At 41.0% G+C, this 20,631-nt stretch overlaps 1 protein-coding gene across 12 annotated transcripts in view; it reads right to left on the bottom strand.

Annotated features, from left to right (window-relative positions):
- Positions 1-18,044, bottom strand: part of LOC138760114 (protein prune homolog 2-like) — a 134,884-nt gene extending 116,840 nt beyond the window's left edge. For all 12 annotated transcript variants that reach the window (XM_069930502.1, XM_069930516.1, XM_069930517.1 and 9 more), the window contains exons 1-2: positions 16,420-18,044; positions 11,353-11,469 (exon numbers count right to left, since the gene is read on the bottom strand). In XM_069930502.1, the coding sequence (XP_069786603.1) occupies positions 11,353-11,469; positions 16,420-18,008 (1,706 nt within the window). In that variant the 5' untranslated portion in view covers positions 18,009-18,044. The remainder of the gene's footprint in view (positions 1-11,352; positions 11,470-16,419) is intronic.
- Positions 18,045-20,631: the final 2,587 nt, after the last annotated feature.

Raw genomic sequence — 20,631 nt, 5'->3', positions numbered from 1 at the left:
CTATATCCTATTGTAACCTAGGACAGCCTTCAACCCTATCTACAACTCCTCCAACCACAAACTTACTAACCCATCCCTCTACATCTTTGTCCAGGTCATTTATAAAAATCACAAAGAGCAGGTGTTCTAGAACAGATCCTTGAGGAACTCCACTAATTATTGACCTCAAGGCAGAATACTTCCTTTCCACTGCTACTCTCTGCTTTGTACAGGCAAGCCAATTCTGAATCCATACAGCCTTATGACAGGCAGTCGGGACATAGGTTGCTTGAATGGGGGGTGGCTGAGGCAAGGGTCCACGATCGGGGTGTCAGGAGCTTGGATGGGCAGGAAGTTGGTGCCAAAAATAGGGGGGAGGGGGGGATACGCAATTTTTGGACCAAAATGGGGGGGGGGGGGGTGGGCGTCAACTTTTACATGGGATCAATTATCATATGAGTGCATACAACACATAACATTAAGGTTTGTTTTTTTTGAATTTATGCAGTGAAATAGATAGAGAGTACACAAATTTTACTTCTCTTGCCCTTTTACTTTCCATTAAATACTACCTTAATCCACACTAAACTGAAAGTGGAGAACTCATGGAGACACTGGGCAGCTCACTTACACACCAATTAAAAATCCAACTTCAAATGGTGAGCTGGAAGCTCATCTTTGGTCTACCCTGCAGTATCTCATTATGAGCACTCTGCTCCACAGTTCCTCTCTCTCCACTCTCCTCCACAACCAGAAGCCTTGGATGAATTAAAAGATTCGCAACCAGCTGAGGGTAAGAATGATGGCGTTTAAGTCCGGTGATCCCAGATCTCTATGGGAAGGCCTGGTAAAAATTGCAAAAGGCTATGGCAGCAGAAAAGAGGCAATTCCAAGAGAAGCTGGTCATACACTGGCCAACTTTGGCAGGAATAGCAGGCCAATACATTCTGAAATGGGAGGCCAAGCACTATAACCGTTTGTGATGCTTCACTGCCCAATGAACTGAACACCTTTTATGCTTGCCTTTAAAAGGAGAACTCAACAGAGGCTATGAGAATCCCCGCAGAAGCTAGTGACCCTGAGATATCTGTCTCTGAGGTCAGTGTCAGAGCATCCTTCAAGAGGGTGAACCTCACAAGGAATCAGGTCCTGATAGTGTTTTTCTTCTTTGGCTTGGCTTCGCGGACGAAGATTTATGGAGGGGGTAAAAAGTCCACGTCAGCTGCAGGCTCGTTTGTGGCTGACAAGTCCGATGCGGGACAGGCAGACACGGTTGCAGCGGTTGCAGGGGAAAATTGGTTGGTTGGGGTTGGGTGTTGGGTTTTTCCTCCTTTGCCTTTTGTCAGTGAGGTGGGCTCTGCGGTCTTCTTCAAAGGAGGTTGCTGCCCACCAAACTGTGAGGCGCCAAGATGCACGGTTTGAGGCGTTATCAGCCCACTGGCGGTGGTCAATGTGGCAGGCACCAAGAGATTTCTTTAGGCAGTCTTTGTACCTCTTCTTTGGTGCACCTCTTGTCACGGTGGCCAGTGGAGAGCTCGCCATATAACACGATCTTGGGAAGGCGATGATCCTCCATTCTGGAGACGTGACCCATCCAGCGCAGCTGGATCTTCAGCAGCGTGGACTCGATGCTGTCGACCTCTGCCATCTCGAGTACTTCGACGTTAGGGATGAAAGCGCTCCAATGGATGTTGAGGATGGAGCAGAGACAACGCTGGTGGAAGCGTTCTAGGAGCCGTAGGTGGTGCCGGTAGAGGACCCATGATTCGGAGCCGAACAGGAGTGTGGGAATGACAACGGCTCTGTATACGCTTATCTTTGTGAGGTTTTTCAGTTGGTTGTTTTTCCAGACTCTTTTGTGTAGTCTTCCAAAGGCGCTATTTGCCTTGGCGAGTCTGTTGTCTATCTCATTGTCGATCCTTGCATCTGATGAAATGGTGCAGCCGAGATAGGTAAACTGGTTGACCGTTTTGAGTTTTGTGTGCCCGATGGAGATGTGGGGGGGCTGGTAGTCATGGTGGGGAGCTGGCTGATGGAGGACCTCAGTTTTCTTCAGGCTGACTTCCAGGCCAAACATTTTGGCAGTTTCCGCAAAGCAGGACGTCAAGCGCTGAAGAGCTTGCTCTGAATGGGCAACTAAAGCGGCATCGTCTGCAAAGAGTAGTTCACGGACAAGTTTCTCTTGTGTCTTGGTGTGAGCGTGCAGGCGCCTCAGATTGAAGAGACTGCCATCCGTGCGGTACCGGATGTAAACAGCGTCTTCATTGTTGGGGTCTTTCATGGCTTGGTTCAGCATCATGCTGAAGAAGATTGAAAAGAGGGTTGGGGCGAGAACACAGCCTTGCTTCACGCCATTGTTAATGGAGAAGGGTTCAGAGAGCTCATTGCTGTATCTGACCCGACCTTGTTGGTTTACGTGCAGTTGGATAATCATGTTGAGGAACTGATAGTGTACATGGCAACCAACTAGCAGGAGTGTTTACAAATGTTTTCAGTCTCTCACTGCCGCACCTGCTTCAAAAGGGCATCATTCATACGAGAGCAGAGTGAGCTGCTCAAAGTCCATCACCCACTAGTGATCACACCTACTGTGATGAAAGGCTTTGAGAGGTTGGTCATGGTTCGGGACTAGGATCAATTGCAATTTGCCTACCATCATAATCGCTCAACAGCAGATGCAATATTATTGGCTCTCCACTCAGTTCTGGATCATGTAGACAACAGCAATCCATACATCAGGCTACTCTTCCTTGACTACACATACTAGCATAGTCTCAGTACTGGTCAACAAGCTCAAAAACCTGGGCCTCTGCACCCCATTCTGCAACTGCATCCTTGACTTCCTCATCAGAACGCTACAGTCAGTATGAATTGGAAACAACTTATCTTCCTCGGTGATGATTAACACAGGTGCAGCTCAAAAATGTGTACTTAGCTCCATCTTCTACTCGCTCTACACCCAGGACTGTATGGATAGGCACACTTTAAATGCCATTTACAAATTTGCCGATGCTACCACAGTCATCAGCAAAAACACAGAATGGCAATGATAAAGCGTGCAGGAAGGAGACAGATCAGTTTGTTGAGTGGTGTTCCAACAACAACCTTTCAATCAACATTAGCAAAACCAAAGAGCTCATTGTGGACTTCAATAGGGGGAAGTCAGGAAAACATGACCCAGTCCTCATTAAGGTGTTAGTAGTGGAAAGGGTTAAAAACTTCAAGTTCTTGTGTGTAAATATCTCTGAAGATCTGTCCTGAGGCCTCCATGATACAATGAAGAAGGCTTGCTAGCAGCTATACTTCATGAGAATTTTAAGGAGATTCAGTATGTCACCAAAGAATCTCGCAAATTTCTACAGGTGTACTGTGGAGAGCATTCTGACTGGTTGCTTCATTGTCTGGTATGAAAGCTGAACTGTAGTCCATGAACAGTAGTTTGATGCACATATTGCTGTAGTCTATGTGATATAGACCTGAGTGGAGAGCCAGTGAGATTGCACCTGCTTTCGAGTGATGGTGGTATACAAATCTTTACTTAGGTGCAAGTTAATTCTGGCCATGACCAAACTCTCAAAGCATTTCCTTACAGTAGATGCGAGTGCTACTGGCTTAGATAGTTGAGAACTCAGCTAGTACCATCAGGGGCATCAGTCATTCCATTAAGGACGTCTACAAGAGGTGATGTCTTAAGAAAGCAGCTTCTATCCTCAAGGACCCTCTACATATTGCTACCATTGGGAAGCAGGTACAGGAGCCTAGAGACAAACACCCAGTGGCCCAAGGACAGCTTCCTCTCTGCCATCAACTTTCTGAATGGACTCTACTTCATTTTCTCTTACTTTTGCACAAATTGATTTATTTTTCGATGTAATATTTGCCCTGTGATACTGCTGCAAAACAATTAATTTTGTGACAACCTCATGAGAATAAATCCTGATTCCAGAGATTTAGCAGGCAGAAAACCACAGCATTAAACTGACCGTTAAGTGTCAAACACATTTAGAAAATGTGTGGGAAATGAAATTTTGCAATATCGTTTTTCAGTTGAGGCTATTCAAAGACTGTGGCAGAAGTAAACTACCAACACAAGCAGCAAAACTCTTTGTATTTCATCTCAAGCTGTTTGATTGGATATGTAAAGAAGCAAACTTGAACTTTGCCAAATATATTTCAGTAAAACAAGGAATTTCTGAATAATAATTTGAATTAGGCTGATCAAGTTAACTTTTCTTGCTTTAAACTTCTTGTTATCTCTAACATTGTTACCATTATTCAAAGTAGAAAAGTCAATTAAACATTTCCTAGTTAAATTCTTGCTGATATGAACAAATATCACCCTCTGGTGACCATGTGTGATATTCGCATTCAATAAAAGCTTTACAGCGCTCAAGACTTGGCATTTCTTAAAGTTACACTGTGGATAGGATTGAGATGAACACAGAGGCAGAACACGGATGTTGGTACATCTGTCACTGCTCAAAGTCTACTAATATGAGAATCTGTCTTTCACTTCTTACACCAGCCAGGCATCTGATGACAATGTTAAAGAGCAACATTTTAAAGTCACAGTCATACAACATGGATACCAGGTCCTTGGGCATACAGAGTCTGCAACGATCAGCCTGCACCCACTTAACTAACTCCACTTTATTCTCATCACATTCCCATCAACTTCCCTCAAATTCTTCCACTCACTTGGATGAGGCCCAAGTATGTGGAGAAATTGCACTTCCTGAGACGTAGGAAGCAGGCAAGGCTACTGGCCACCATCATGTCAGCCTTCTTTAGGAGCTCTATCGAGAGTGCCCTGGCTGGCAGCATCATAGTGTGGAACGGTTGCTGCAGAGAAATGGATTGCAAATCAATCCACAGGAAGAATCATTATTGGTTCCCCCCACCACCCCCCACTTTCGATGGGAACATTGTCTGAAGAACGTGTGCAGAATCATTGAGAACCTCTTCCACCCCACACACAGCATCTTTCAGCTGTTCCCATCGGGAGAGATACAAGAGGATCAGAGCCAGCACCGTTAGGCTGAGAAATAGCTTCTTCCCATGGACAGTGAAAATGCTGAACGACCAAAGGCACTGCTCACACTAACCACCTGAGATGCTCATATTCATGAAACTATTTAAATTTAGACATACAGCTCAGCAACAGGCCATTTTGGCCCATGAGTCTGTGTCACCCAATATTTATTTATTTATTTATTTGTAAATATTAACACGTGTCCTTCTTCGGTATTGTTTGTCTCAATGCATGTTATGTCCGGCTGTGAGCTTGAATGGTTTGCATCGATGACCTGAGAAAGGTTGTTTGTCAGGTTGTACTTGCGCTATCGGATGATAATAAACTTGACGACTGGAAATGGGAGTGCTCAGAAGAGAGTCAGTCAGTGAGAATATGCAACCTCCACACAACCAACCAGCACATGAGATCAAAATTGTATTTGGATCACAAGAACCATGAGGCCTCACTTATACTAGCTGCACCATTTTACAAACTTGTCCTTCTAAATAGATTTTGTGTGGAAATACCAAGCTTTCCTATTTTCTCACAACGAAAGGTATGTTTATGCATAAAAGGGCACTATTTAATATGTTACAAGGGCTTTGTTAAGATATATAGAATATGAGGTGTCTTGCTATCTTGATACCATTTTCAAGTCCTTAAATTTTTAAGTTCAAGTTTACTATCATCGGTTGCACAAGTACAATCCGATGAAACAGTGTTCTCTAGTCTTCAGTGCAAAACACACAGACATAACACACATACAGGACAAATATACAGATATAAAAATAAATATATACATATTGCTTACTAAATATTACATTCTTGAATGGTCAATGGGAGCAGTTACTTTGGAGGCTTGGTTTTCGAGGTATATTGGAAAATTGGTTAGGAGAAAAAGGGAGGTGTACAAGAGGTATTAAGAGCAGGGAGCTGATAATTTGAAGGAGGACTACAAGGAGTGTAGAAGGAATCTTAAGAAAGAAATTAGAAAGGCCAAAAAAAGGCACGAAGTGGCTTTGGCTGACAGAGTAAAAATAAATCCAAAGGGTTTCTATAGGGACATTAAAAGTAAAAGATTAGTGAGGGATAAAATTGGACCCCTTGTAGATAGGGTAGGCTGAGTGAGAAGTCAGAGGAAATGGGGGAAATTTTGAATGATTTCTTTGCCTCGGTATTCACTAGGGAAAAAAATATTGAACCAGTTGAAGTAAAGAAAAATAGTGGGGAGGTCATGAAGCATATAAGGATAACCGAGGAAGTAGTGATGGCTGTGTTGAAAAAGATAAAGGTGGATAAATCTCCGGGACCGGACAAAATATTCCCAAGGACACTCAGGGAGGCTTGTGGATAGATAGTGGGGCCATTAACAGAGATATTTAGGATGTCACTGGCCACGGGGGTAGTGCCAAAGGTTTGGAGGGTGGCGCATGTGGTTCTGCTGTTTAAGAAGGGGTCCAAATGTAAACCTGGGAATTATAGGCCCGTGAGTCTGATGTCTGTGGTGGGCAAGTTGATGGAAAGTGTTCTGAGGGATGGTATTTACAAATATTTGGAGGTACACGATTGATAGGGAGTAATCAGCATGGTTCTGTCAGGGGTAGATCATGCTTGACAAACCTGATTGAGTTTTTCGAGGGAGTTACAAAAAAGGTTGATGAAGGGAAAGCTGTGGATGTTGTCTATTTAGACTTTAGTAAAGCTTTTGATAAAGTTCCCCACAGGAGGTTAGGAAAAAAGGTGGAGGCATTAGGTATAAATAAGGAGGTAGTGAAATGGATTCAGCAATGGTTGGATGGGAGGTGTCAGAGAGTAGTGGTAGAAAATTGTTTGTCCAATTGGAGGCCGGTGACTAGTGGATTTCCTCAGGGATCGGTCCTGGGTCCACTATTGTTTGTTATATATATTAACGATATGGAAGTAGGGGTGGAGAATTGGATAAGCAAGTTTGCGGATGATACAAGGATTGGTGGTGTTGTGGACAGTGAGGAAGATTACCGTAGATTAAAAGGTGATTTAGGAAGGCTGGAGGTGTGGGCTGAGAAATGGCTGATGGAATTTAATACAGATAAGTGTGAGGTGTTACATTTTGGAAAGGCACATCTAAATAGGTCATATGCATTAAATGGTAGGCTACTGAGATGTGCAGAGCAACAAAGGGATTTAGGAGTTATGGTAAATGGTACCCTCAAGGCTGATACTCAGGTAGATGGTGTGGTGAAGAAGGCATTTGGAATGTTGGCCTTCATAAATCGGAGTATTGAATTCAAGAGGAGGGAGGTTATGATGAAATTGTACAAGGCATTGGTGAGGCCAAATTTGGAGTACTGTATACAGTTTTGGTCACCAAATTATAGGAAAGATATAAACAAAATAGAGAGAGTGCAGAGAAGGTTCACGAGAATGTTGACAGGATTTCAAGGTTTGAGTTACAGGGAAAGGTTGTGCAGACTGGGGCTTTTTCTCTGGAGCGTAGAAGATTGAGGGGGGACGATAGAGGTGTTTAAGATTTTAAAAGGGACAGACAGAGTAAATGTGGATAGGCTTTTTCAATTAAGAGTGGGGGAGATTCAAACTAGAGGGCATGGTTTAAGATTGAAGGGGGAAAATTATAAGGGGAACATGAGGGGAAATTTCTTTACGCAAAGGGTGGTAGGGATGTGGAATGAGCTTCCGGCAGACGTGGTTGAGGTGAGATCATTGGTTACATTTAAGGAAAGACTGGATAGTTACATGGAGAGGAGAGGACTGGAGGGGTATGGACCGGGTGCTGGTCAGTGGGACTAGGAGGGTGGGAATTTGTTACGGCATGGTCTAGTAGGGCTGTAAGTGGTTATATGGTTATATGGCTGTTCAGCATTTTCACTGCCCGCGAGAAGCTGTTTCTCAGCCTGATGGTGCTGGCTCTAAAACTCCTGGATCGCTTTCCCGATGGGCATTGCTGAATGATTCGGTGTGTCAGGTGGAAAGGGTCCGCAATGACTTGGCTAACTCATCCCAGTGGATCACGTCAATGGGGAGAGTGGATATTCTCCGTTACTCTTTTGAACCTGTGGATTAACCTCCGATCCAATTCTCTGCAGCAACCTTCCCACACTGTGCTGCAGCCAGCCAGGATGCTCTTGATAGAGGTCCTACAGAAAGTTCACATGACGGTGGCTGGAAGTCTTGCTTGCTTTAGTCTCCTCAGGAAGTGCAGTCACTGTTGTGCCTTCCTGACTAGTGATGAGATTGAGGTGTGTCTACGATAAGTCACTAGTTAGATAGACTCCAAAGAACTTGGTGATCTCGACTTTCTCAACTACTGAGTTATTGCTGTGTAGTGGAGGGTGGTTGTTCCTGGACCTCCTGAAGTCCATGATCATCTCCTTTGTCTTGACCACGTTAAGTCTCACATTATTATTCTTGTACCAATTCATGAGATTTTCCACCTCTTCTCTGTAGTGTGATTCATTGTTGTTGCTGATGAGACCAACCACTGAGTGTCATCTGAAAACTTGATGACTCTGTTGGAGCTGGATCGAGCGATGTAGTCATGTGTTAGTGTGAGAACTGGAGTGGGCTGAGCACACCGCCCTTTGGTGCGCCAGTACTTAAAGTTGTGTTATTGACCCGGACAAAAATGTGGTATTTCTGTTACGAAGTCCCAGCAAGGACCACTTCTCCACCATCCTCTGGGGAAAGATCGCATTAAACGCTGAACTGAACTCAATGAATGACAACCTGGTGTATGAGGCGTCATTCTGCAGGTGGGTCAGATCGGACTGAAGGGACAAAGCTATAGCATCATCAGTGGAATGATTTCTTCCACAGTTGGACTGAAATGGGATTACCAGATGCCTAAAGTATTTCATAATAGTGGTTGTCAGTGTCACTGGGCAGTAGTCATAAGGTTTGTTATTCTCACCCTCTTTGGTACCGGGATGATGGTCACTGCCTTGAAACCCGGCGGGATGATGGACTGCTGCAGTGAGGTTCTGAAGATGTCTGTAAAGACCTCCTAATTGTTCTGTGCAGTCCTTCAGTACCTGACCAGGTATTTTGCCTGGTCCTGCTGTCTTGTGTGAGTTCACCTTGGATAGAATTTTGCTCACCACACCCTCAGCTATACAGGGGGCCTGTTCATCAGAGGGGCACAGAGCTTTCTTTGGCGTTATCCTGTTCTTCTCATCAAACCATGCAGTGTGTCCGAAAAGGAGGCATCCTTGTCTTTAACTTGCAAAGTCAACTTGTGATCTATTGTCGTCTGGATCCCTTGTCACATGTGCTTTGTGTCGCTGGTGTGGCACAGCTGTCGGTGGATGGTCTGTGCGGATACACACTTTGCCTTCGTATTACACGGGAGAGTTTAGCCCTGGCTAATCTTAATCCCATCTTGTCCCCTGTCCTGAGGTCAGCATCACGAACTCTGAGAAGTGCCAAATCCTCCACATGGTTTCTGGTTAGCTCTGGTTGTGAAGCATTTGACCTCAGTGACATCCTCAGTACACTTGCTGATGTAGCCAGTTGTGTTCTCCTTGATGTTTACATGACCGCTGTAGGTGGCTGCTTCCCTGAAACAGCTCCAGTCTATGGTCTCATAGCAGTCATGTTGATGCCATCTCCCCCTCCTCCCCACCCACTCCTGTCCTGATCTTGCAAACTGGCTTGGTATATATATGTCACCTGTGCAGCACATCAAAAACTCCACTGAAATATTCTCACTTTAGGAGTTTATTTGCTTTATTTATGATAAAATAAAGGCCAAGATAAGCTGTAACTATGAATTCAAAATTCACCATTGAAGTTTGAAAAGCTGAAAACATTAAAGAAAAAAATGAAAGCAATAAAAAAATTCTGTAAATTTATCATTACTTAGTTCATTAATGTCTCTTAGAAAAGGAATTCAACTATCTCTATCCAGCCAACTGTTACCAGCTGTGGTCAACTTTTAAATCTCTGGCATGGTCCAAGCAAATCCATTCCATTTATAACACCATTTGCTCAAAGCAACTGGGACTAGCAGTGAACAGTGACTAATTGCTGCTTTCCAACTCTTCTTTATAGGAAGCTTGGGAGTGAGCTACTCTCTGTTGTGCTGCCAAGGTCCCAGAGATGTGGAAGGGGGAAAAGTATTGGCTTTTTTAATATTTCCATCTTTCTTTTTCAAATCGACCCACATAATTAAATCTGTTGAGCCACTGCTACTGAGTTAATTTTGTTCAAACTTCTTCCAGTCATTTCACATAGTGACTATGCTAATACATGCTCTATTTCTTGATGAATCAGGTCACCATTACTGATGAACCATGAAAATTTATCACAGCTCATTGAAATCAAATGTAAGAAATGTTAGGAACTTTGAAAAAAACCCCACAAATCCATCAAAATGCTGAGAGAGAAGAGGAAAGAGTCAGCTGACAATGGTATCTAGAACAAACACAAAACGTTTTAAGGATTCAGCAGATCAAGCAGTATCTGGAGAGGCAAACAGTATACATCAGATCAAGAGCTTGCATCAGGACTGAGTCAAAAGAGGACCAAAGGTCAGTGTGTCGCCGTATGGGAGAGGTGGTTGGGATGGTCAATGATAAGTGGGTGTAAATAGAATTAGGTGTGGGTTAGTAATTGAACTTCCATCTATAGAACTGGGCTGGAGACCTCTAGTCAGTTCACAGCTTATGGCTGGACCCAAGGTTAATCCACTTGCTTGCTGATGTTTTGAGTCTTCAGGCCTCTTCATCTTTAGTTAGTGTTTAAGAAAGGATAGTACAATTATAAATGGCCATATGTAAATTGGATCCAATCCTTTAGATCAACATCTGACAGAATGCCCCAGACTTAACTGTGAGTTGAGGGGAAAAACAAGAGGTCAGGTGAAGATAACTAGAAGGACACGCCTTCATATAATGCACTTATCAATTTTTGTTGTCTTGTAAGCAAATACAAGGTCTCACAGATCCCATGAACTAAATAGTCAGATGATATCTTTTGGAGATACTAGTTGAGTATTAACAATTGACCATTGTACTGCAAAATTTGCTTTCCTCTTCTAACAATTTCAGAAAAACTTTTGCATTCTCCTGAGGTGACAAAATTTATTACAAGTGCAGCCATAATATCGATACTCATTTGTTCAGAAAAAAATATTAAACAAAGTGCATCATTGTTCTCCAAATGACATCTAAGTAAATTTCTCGTGCGCGAAAAGGAGAATTCTAAGGTTTTATATCATTAACCTCTAGACAACTTGAAAATAAACATGAGAAGTTGGAGTTAAATAATAATAAGCCTTCACAACATTGCCAGGAAAGAACAAATCAGAATAAGTTCCTTTTCATTAAAATGTGAATTAAATATTTGTGCGCATTATGACTAACCTTGCATTTTCTTCAGAAGGGAACTGTTCTGTTCTTTCTTTGAAGTGGTCATGGGCAGTTTTTTGTGCCATCAACTCAGAGTTTAGAGGTGATTGCTCTGGCACAAATGCTATCAAACTGGAACAAATAAAGCAGAAAAGCAATAAACAGTAGTTCAAATGATTATAAAATTGCTATGGTGTTTTAAAATTAATCTTTCATAAAATAGATGAAAAGAATAAGCTTAAATGAAAAGACAAACAAAAATATTTCTGATATTTCAATTAACTAGGGTAGAATATCTCACTGAATTTTATTTTGAGATGTGGATGCATTCATAAGGTGCATTTCATTTAGAATATCCCAAGGTGCTTCACAGAGGACAGCTTTGGCAAAAGGGAAACCCTTTGAGGACTTTAGAGCACATCACAGTATTTAAAATTCACTTGCATTTTTATTTAAAATTATTCAGTTTGTAATTGCAAATGTAATTCTTCATTTATTACACAAATCCTATTTCAGGCATGCACTGCATGTTTTTAAAAATATGGACTGCCTTGAATTGAATTTTGTTATTTTTAAAAATGTTTTCCTGACCGTGTCAGAGTTTTACATCTGGAGTTTGGGTTGCTGATATTTACTGAAGGCGACGTGACTGCAGGAGCCCAGGAGGCGAATCCACAGACACTCAGTGACTCTGGGGGGTGGGTGGGAGGGGGGGGGCAGGGGAGGGGACTCTCTTTTGCTTCTCTTTCTCTGACCGTAAGGGGTGCTGGGCAATTTCTGCTACAGGAAATTTCACGCAGCATTACATTTTCTGTTTTATTACATGACATTAAAAAAAATCTTGAATATTGTGGTTTTCACACAGGATACATGAAGCATTTTGCATAGATGTTAATGTTTTGTGTACAGTAAATGTTTAGATAATATGTACGTATTTATGATATTGTACAAAGTGTGAGGTGCTTCATTTTGGTAAGAAGAATCAGAATAGGACATACGTGGTAAATGGGAGAGCATTGAGGAATACAGAAGAGCAGAAAGATTTAGGAGTAACGGTACATCGTTCCCTGAAGGTAGAAACTCACGTGAATAGGGTGGTGAAGAAGGCTTTTAGTATGCTGGCCTTTATCAATCATTGCATGGAATATAGGAGTTGGGAGGTAATGTTGAGATTGTATAAGACGTTGGTGCGGCCTAATTTGGAGTTCTGTGTGCAGTTCTGGTCGCCTAATTATAGGAAGGATATAAACAGAGTGGAGAGAGTGCAGAGAAGGTTTACCAGAATGTTGCCTGGGTTTAAGCATCTGGAGTATGGGGAGAGATTGGACAGATTGGGTCTTTATTCTTTGGAGCGGAGAAGGTTGAGAGGGTATTTGATAGAAGTATTTAAGATTATGAAAGGGATAGACAGAATGGATGTGGATAGACTATTTCCGTTAAGAGGAGGAAAGATTAAAACAAGAGGACATGAGTTAAGAATTAAGGGGCAGAGGTTTAGAGGTAACATGAGGGGGAACTTCTTTACTCAGAGAGTGGTAGCCGTGTGGAATGATCTTCCGGGAGAAATAGTGGCGGCGGAGTCAATTGTATTATTTAAGAAAAGGTTGGACAGGTATATGGATGAGAAGAAGATGGAGCGTTATGGGCATTGTGCAGGGAGGTGGGACTAGAGAGGGGTGTTTGGTTCGGTGCGGACTAGAAGGGCCTAATGGCCTGTTTCCGTGCTGTAATTGTTATATGTTATATATGTTATATGTTATAAATATTACAAAACACTCTGGGGATAATTCCTTTGTTTTTTTTCCCAAAACAGTCCATGAGATCACCTGAGAGGACTGACAGGGCTCATACATGGCACACCATGTCCAATATTGGAACCTTTATTTTTTGGTTTTGGAATGGAATGTAAACCAGATAACTGTGCTCATGTTTCTGGAATAGGACTTAACACATCATCTTATGGCTCAACTGATTCATAAATTATTTTATAAAACAGCAACATTAAGTTTTATGAGGCACAATTAGTGAGTCGAGTATCTTTTACAAATGGTACCACATGCAGTGGTTAAAGACCACAAACTTTGAGTTCATCTTTGTTAAGTACGATATAAAAAATGGCAGCACTCCAGGAGCTGCTGTAGCACTGGTGCGGACCCAAGGAGAGCAGCGAGCGGAGACATAGCGCTCCCCCATGGGATCCTACTGGCCAGTCCAACTGCCAATAACTCCATACAGGCTTTAAATAGCCTGATAAAGGAGCCAACAATGTTGCATTTAAAATCCTATGACCATGGGGTCTGGGCCCAAAATGGCGGCACCTGTTTTTGGCAGCAGCCTCAAGTGGTTGCAGACTCCAGGGAGCAGCGGACCAGCACCAGTAATGCAGAGAACCACCCCCCCAAGGACAGTAACCATGGTGGCAGTCCTGCGAAGGGATCTGCAGCTGACAGACACACAGGCAGCAAACTGTTAGTAACTTTTGAGTGAGGAACCCACAAAGGCTGCAGGCTTCTAGTGACATGAGTTCAAAGGACTTAGATCAGGTTGTGGGCAGCTGGAGATGAGAGGATGCTGAGGGCAAGGAGGGTTCCCAAATGTCTCCACATCCTGTCGGAGGCTTGGATTTGGGATCAGGTTGCCGATGGTTTGAACTGAACTGGAGTCTTGAGCAGCTGCAGTGGTGCTAGAGTCCTTATGGCAGACTGAAGGCAATTTCCTGTCATATGACATTTCTATTTTATTACAGGACAATAAATAGTATCTAAATCTGAATATTAGCTATTTTTATGAAGAAGTTGCAGACTGTTCCAAAGGAAGATGTTGGATCCATGCATCAGCAAAAGAAAATGTACAAAATCAGTTCTCAAATAAACAGTTTCTCTGTTATCCTACTGTGGAAATTAATACAGATATAGAATTGATATTGCATAAAATATTATTAAGTATTTAGCCTTTACTCAATGTACTTAAGCTCTTATAAGTACTTTTGCAATCCAACTATTTCATATACACATGTATTCTGTTAAAGAGACGAATGGTACTGATACTTCAAAAAATATCAACCACATAAAAGGAGCTACAAACACCAGTTTACACAACATACTCAGCAGCTTGTTATTGCTACAACCTAACTTTCGCAATGAGCTTCCTCATTTCAGTTAGAACCACTTCACCACCAAAGTGATATTTCTTGCATTAAATATTCTGCCACCCCACCTGTATTTTTAATACTGTTAATACTGTTAGTTAAACAGGATACTGGAATAATCAATACTTTATCATTTTAATCTCAGTCTCTGCTAAAATGGATTTGCTTGTCATAAAATAGGTTATATGAGACTGAATTTCGAATCGAGAAATAAATTCCAGTAAAATTGGACAGTTCTCATAATAGCAAATTAAGTATGAAAATCTGAAACTTACCCAGTCCATAATATCTTGCTGACATACTCAACATTAACATCTATGCAAAGCCATGAAATTCCTGAACTAATTATTAATTGAACATTTGCATTTAACTCTCAATTGATTGCAATGGCTAAAAAAAAGTGTCAAAGTCCTTCTACATTGTAAATCAGTTTTCACAGGACACCTTGCATTCTCCTGCTGCAAGGCAATGACTCTTGAACACCTGGCTGCAATAATAGTCATTTCATTTTTCCTTTTAGTGTTCTTTAAGGAAAATTAAGCTATGCCAAATCTTAGAGGAATATAATGAATTGCCAATGGGAATAATAAGCTGAAAATCAGTGGATGGGAACTTAATTGAGAGCATCTATGGTCTATTCTATTGAGGTGCATGCCCAAACAATAATACTTCCAACCATCTTGTATGGCTATCATACAGCAGAAGAAATAGTCATGTTTCCAGCTGAAGAAAATCAACATGCAAAGAATTTTGCTCGAGCCGTAAGCAGATATGGCCTACTATCCAGAACACTCAAAAGTTCTTCAAAGCTCTGATCTATCCTAATGCAGTACTTTTTAATCATCAACCATTCTTTTTCATACACATTTGAGGACCTCACCTTTATTGCCTTGGTGAGTATAGAGTAGGATATCTGTTCACCAAGACAGGTATTCATCAATTCCCAATCCAATCTGACCTCGCAGTTCCCCCCAACCCCCACTGTTTGGAGGCAATTTTTTACCCAATAAATGGGGCTGGCTCCCACACAAACATAAATGTCAGCCTTAAACCCAATATTGTCAAAGTCCAATTCAGTGAAAAGATGGGCATTTTGAACCAAAAGATACTGCTGGTGTAGAGGTGGCATCACAATTGAATGGACTGTCTTGGACTGACATTTATTGTACTAAAGTGTTGCTGGTCCACATGCAGAGCAGTGAATATACAGTAAATTCCTAAACAAACGGAATTGCTAACAACACCCAGTCTCTGGTTTACTCCTCGCATCTATTTGGGTGTACCATTTTGGCCCTTCTGATTTTCTGTTTCCTGTAACCATTGCCTTATGTACTAGATTCATTGCCTTCTTTCCTCACTGCTTTATCTTGGGAAAACTTGATTTTTTAAAATTCCTCACTGGATCATGGTCCTACACCCTCAAACAACATTTTCCAATGCCAGTGCAAGGAAAATAAGAGGGTCAGTTACTCTTTATTCAAAACAGTAATTTTCTCAGTTAAAGTGACTCCTTACACTATATGCACAATATTTTCCAGGCATACTCTTAACATAATGTGCACTTCCTGGCCAAGACTCTCAGTGCTCATTGAATGTTCTTCACTCTTTATTTGAAGAGCTAGGATATGGCTTTTCACACTTGAAGACAAGCAGGCCTCTGCTCAAAATGTCTGAAAAACCTTGGATACACGAAGGTTCAGTTGCCAAGTCTTGATTGCCAATGCATTGATTACAAATTTAGAAATTAATTCTGAAATTAATTTTGAATTGCATTTATTCACTGATGATATTTTTGCAATTTAAAAGAAACACTCAGAATTATGGAATTCAAAATCAGTATAAATTTAGGTTAATTATATACAAATAGATATTTAAGAACATATGTGTGGGTGTTTTGCATTTATATAAACATTACTGTCTGTGACAAAGTTTACCTTATTTCAGTTGATTCACTCGTTTTGGCTAAAGCCTGTTCCTTTTTGGGATCATTTCCAGATGACTCCGAATTAGCCTGGTCTGCTCCTTTTACACCTTCCAAATCATTCAACAAAATTTTATCATCTTGCAGGAACTGAGACGACACAGTGCTCTCAATTTCAGCACTGCTAAGATTGCCTGTGTGTACAATGTTCTTGGAATGATTTGCCTGCTTCGCTCCCAGTGACTTTGGACATTCGGCATCATGCTCAATCTCAGGTTCTTCTGAATTTTTTCTGCAGGTCTCATCACTTGGAAGTCCTGCTGTTTTCAGTTCTCTAACAGAGTTCTCTGAATCAGATAAACTCATTTCTGTCTTACTAGAACTTGCATCTGATGAGGCATCAAGAGGATCACTTGCATCCACTTCTCTTTTGCTTTGTTCATTTTCAATTAGTTTTTCATCTAATTTTCCCTTCCCTCCATCCTGATCATTATCTGTCACAAATTGGTCGTTGGAGGTATTGTATGTCGAAAGGGTTTCACCAAAACAGTTCTCAAAATCACTACTTTCATGTTCAGTCAGCACATGTTGAACTGTATCTGAAGGAAATGCTAAAAGCACATCTTCTTGAATATCTGTTTTCACATGTGTTGGAACTGTATCTTCTACCATCAAGCTTTTGTTCACTTGCATATCCACTGCTTTTTCACAAGGTTTCTCTTTCCCAGATAAGGTGATGTAGTCTATTTCGGTTGCACTGCAATCCTTGTTCGAAGTTAGTCCAATCTCTTTTCCAGGCAATTCATTTGGAATAACATTGGTGTGGTGTTTAGGCAAATATTCAACTTCTGTCAAACTGCAACTGACCGGGGCTGCTGGTGAAGTGACAGAAGAAACCAGAAAGCTGTACTGATCATCAAAACTTTGCTCCAAGATGGGATAATTTCCCCTGTTGCAAAATTCTGCAATTTCTATTCTCAGTTCACTTCCTTTTATTCTATCTGAAGCAGCAATGCCCTCTAAAACCAATGAATGAGAAGTCTCTTCAGCATCAACTATGCCACCATCCTCAGGACTGAGATCTTCCCAGATATCTGATTTGTGGATACTGGATGATAAGCTAGAGGATGTTACATTGCTGTTACTACTATTCTCCGTATTTTCAAATGAAACCCATGTACTTTCCACATTATGTGTTGAACATTCAGTTTCAAAATGTCTTTGTTTTGCTATCTCTGTGACAGAGAGTGCTGAAATACCATCTAGTGGTGGAACTACATTACTGTCTTTAACATCTTCAATTGTATTCGTCAATGAATCTGTCTGCCCTACATATGCAGAAACACTAGTTGGTGAAATGATGTCCAGATTTTCGTGGACAAATGCTGTATTCACTTCAAACACGTCTAACCTGCTGTTGCTATTGCAAGCTTGGACTTCAGAACGCATATACAGAGGATCTTCATCACAAAATTCAATTTTCTCTCTGTGGACAAACTCATTATTTGTGGTTTTGGATGCAGTGCTGTCTGCAGATGAAAATGTTTCATGTAAACTAGAGTCCACAGTTACTGCTAGAGAAACATCTTTCAGTGGCTCCATATGCAAAAGATTTTCTTCTGATACAGAGAAGTAATCCATTGCTTCCAAATTATGTGAAGGAATTACCTGACTGCCCAAGTCAGAGATAAAATACTTCTCATCAGATCTGGATTTTGAAAAGAAGGGTTCAATTTCTTTTTCCTTGTTATTTCCACTGTGCATATTTTTGGCTAAAGTTAGTAGATTTTCTTTTAAAACAGATTTTTCTTCATGAAATGAAGTTCTTGTGTCATCCAGAGTTAAAGATTCAGTTTCTTTTTTTGTTACGTGGCACGAAGCATTATTTTCAGAACCTGAGTTTTGACACTGCTCACTTTCAGTCCATGAACAAGGCAGAGCACCAGGTGTACAGATAGAAACCTCTTCCCCCAGGTTCCAGTCACTACGATCCTTCATGTTTTCTTGGATCATCACATAGTTTATATTTCTTGTAAATTCATTATCTTCCAAATCATAGTATCTTATCACCTCTCTATGCTCACCTTGTAAATGATCTTCTTTCATATTTGTTTCAGACCCTTCTCCCAACTGAATCCACGCATCAGGACATATAGAAATTGGTCGCAAATCTTGCAGTGATTCAAAATTGACATTATTTAAAACCTTTAAATCTTTACTTTCACTGGATCTTTGTTCCACTGTGTTGAAATATTGCCCTGACTCAGTGTACACATTAATCTTTGAATCCACAGCTATTAAAGGTTTATGGCTTACATGTTGTATTAATTCATTATGTTCATTTAAAGAATGATCACCTGAGATGGATGGGCTACATGGTTGTCCAGATGGATCCATTAGAGCGGGAAATCTGGTCACTTCTTTATGCTTTTGTTCTGAATCAACCCTTGCATCTGAACTTACAGAATCTTGTTTCTCAACTTCAACAGACTCACTCGATCTATCTGGACTATTTGAAGCTGAATGGGTTGATTCTAGTTTATAGACATTTAAAATATCAGGATTTACTGCAGCTGAACCAAAAAACTTACTGGAGTTATCCCACAGATCAGGTATAGCTGAAGAAGCCAGGGATTTATTTTGACAGTAATCATTCACAATATCAGGAATGTCTGCTTCAATTAACTCCTGCTCAGATCTGTTGCGAACATCATTTTTACCCAAAAGCAGCTCAGGAAATTCATAACCAGGGTCTATCCAAATGTCATGAATTTCATCTAGAGGTTGATTCTGTTCATTTTCTAGAAGTTTGTTAGGATTCACGAAGGTTGGTTGCCCTTGTTCAACTATGTTCAAAATTTCAAGATTTGTATATGGCTGAATAAATTCAAAATCAGAACAGTGTTCAGAATTCTTCATGGTTTGCAGTTTTCCTTCTTTCAAGAGCTGATTTTTAACATCTATATCTGCCAAATGGGCTGGCAATGTTTCAGACTGTGGCAGCAGCCTGCCTTGATCAGCTTCACCAAGATTGAACACTGGTTTTGTTGCTTTCTGTGTCGACTCCTTCCATTTTCCTTCTAGGTTAAGACAGGACAACTTCTCACCAGATATGCACGGCAAATCTGAATTTTTACCCTCCAGTTCGGCAACTTCTTGTTGGAATTGATTCCACATGCGAGGAGTTTCCAGGGTTTGTTCATTATCTGTTTTCACCAATTCCAGTCCAACTGAACTGAATAATTCATTATGTTCATAGTCTGGTAACCTGTCTTCCATTTTATAACCTTGGCACAAACTGGAGTCTGCTTTTGGTTGGCTAATTTCCTGCATTTGATTGAATACACTTTGGTTTTTACATATTGATTCACATTGAGGCTGTTCCAAAATATTGCATAGTTGATGCATTCCTGAAGAAAGCTCTCGACTCTCTTTCATCCTTGGATTTGCTTCGCATGGTTTTTCAGTTGCAGAGTGTCTAATTTGCTGAACTGAACCTTTCACTTTATTGAGAAATTCTGCACTTTCTTGACCGATCCCTTCGTTATGTTCACCACTTTTCTCCAGACTGTCAGAAGTCGTATGGCCACTCAGTTCAATATCAGTCAATACAGCAGAACTACCTGCTGCTGTTAATTTGCAACCCTCTGTGTTTAATATCTCTATGGCTTCAAATATTGCCTGACAGTGACTTATTTTAGACTGATGTACTTCTTGCATGTGCTCAATTCCTGGGACATGGGTATCAAACATTGTTAAAACAACATCCTGTTCAAATTCACTTTTTTCATCTGTACCTGCATGGTCAATACTGCTTATCTGATCGCTCCAAAGATTCGGATTTGCCAATGGTGACTGTTTAGGATCATCTTGAGAAATATTCCATTCTTCAAAGTTCGTTTCCATTGGTTGATTATGAATATGTAGAATTTCTTCTGAATTTCTAGAGATTAAATTTTCTTTCTCGATCGCAGGACCAGTATTTACATCATGTCTTTGTGGAGTTATTTGGTAGTTTTGGTCATTTCCTGCAACATCTATTTTTTTACTCTCAGAAGTTACGTTCCTAGTTTCCTGATTAAAGACAGTCCATGCATGTATAACTTCATCAGCAATTGGAAAATGAACTTGCTGTGAAGAATCACATTTTATTGGCATTTGTGTGGACTCTGTGCCAAAATCTAGATTTTTGGTGTCTGTCTGTTGAATTTTCTCTTCAGATTTT

This window comes from Narcine bancroftii, chromosome 1 (assembly GCF_036971445.1).
Source record: "Narcine bancroftii isolate sNarBan1 chromosome 1, sNarBan1.hap1, whole genome shotgun sequence".
Classification (NCBI taxonomy): Eukaryota; Metazoa; Chordata; class Chondrichthyes; order Torpediniformes; family Narcinidae; genus Narcine; species Narcine bancroftii.
The sequence above is the reverse complement of the archived record's forward strand: the minus strand, read 5'-3'. Positions and strand labels throughout refer to the sequence as shown.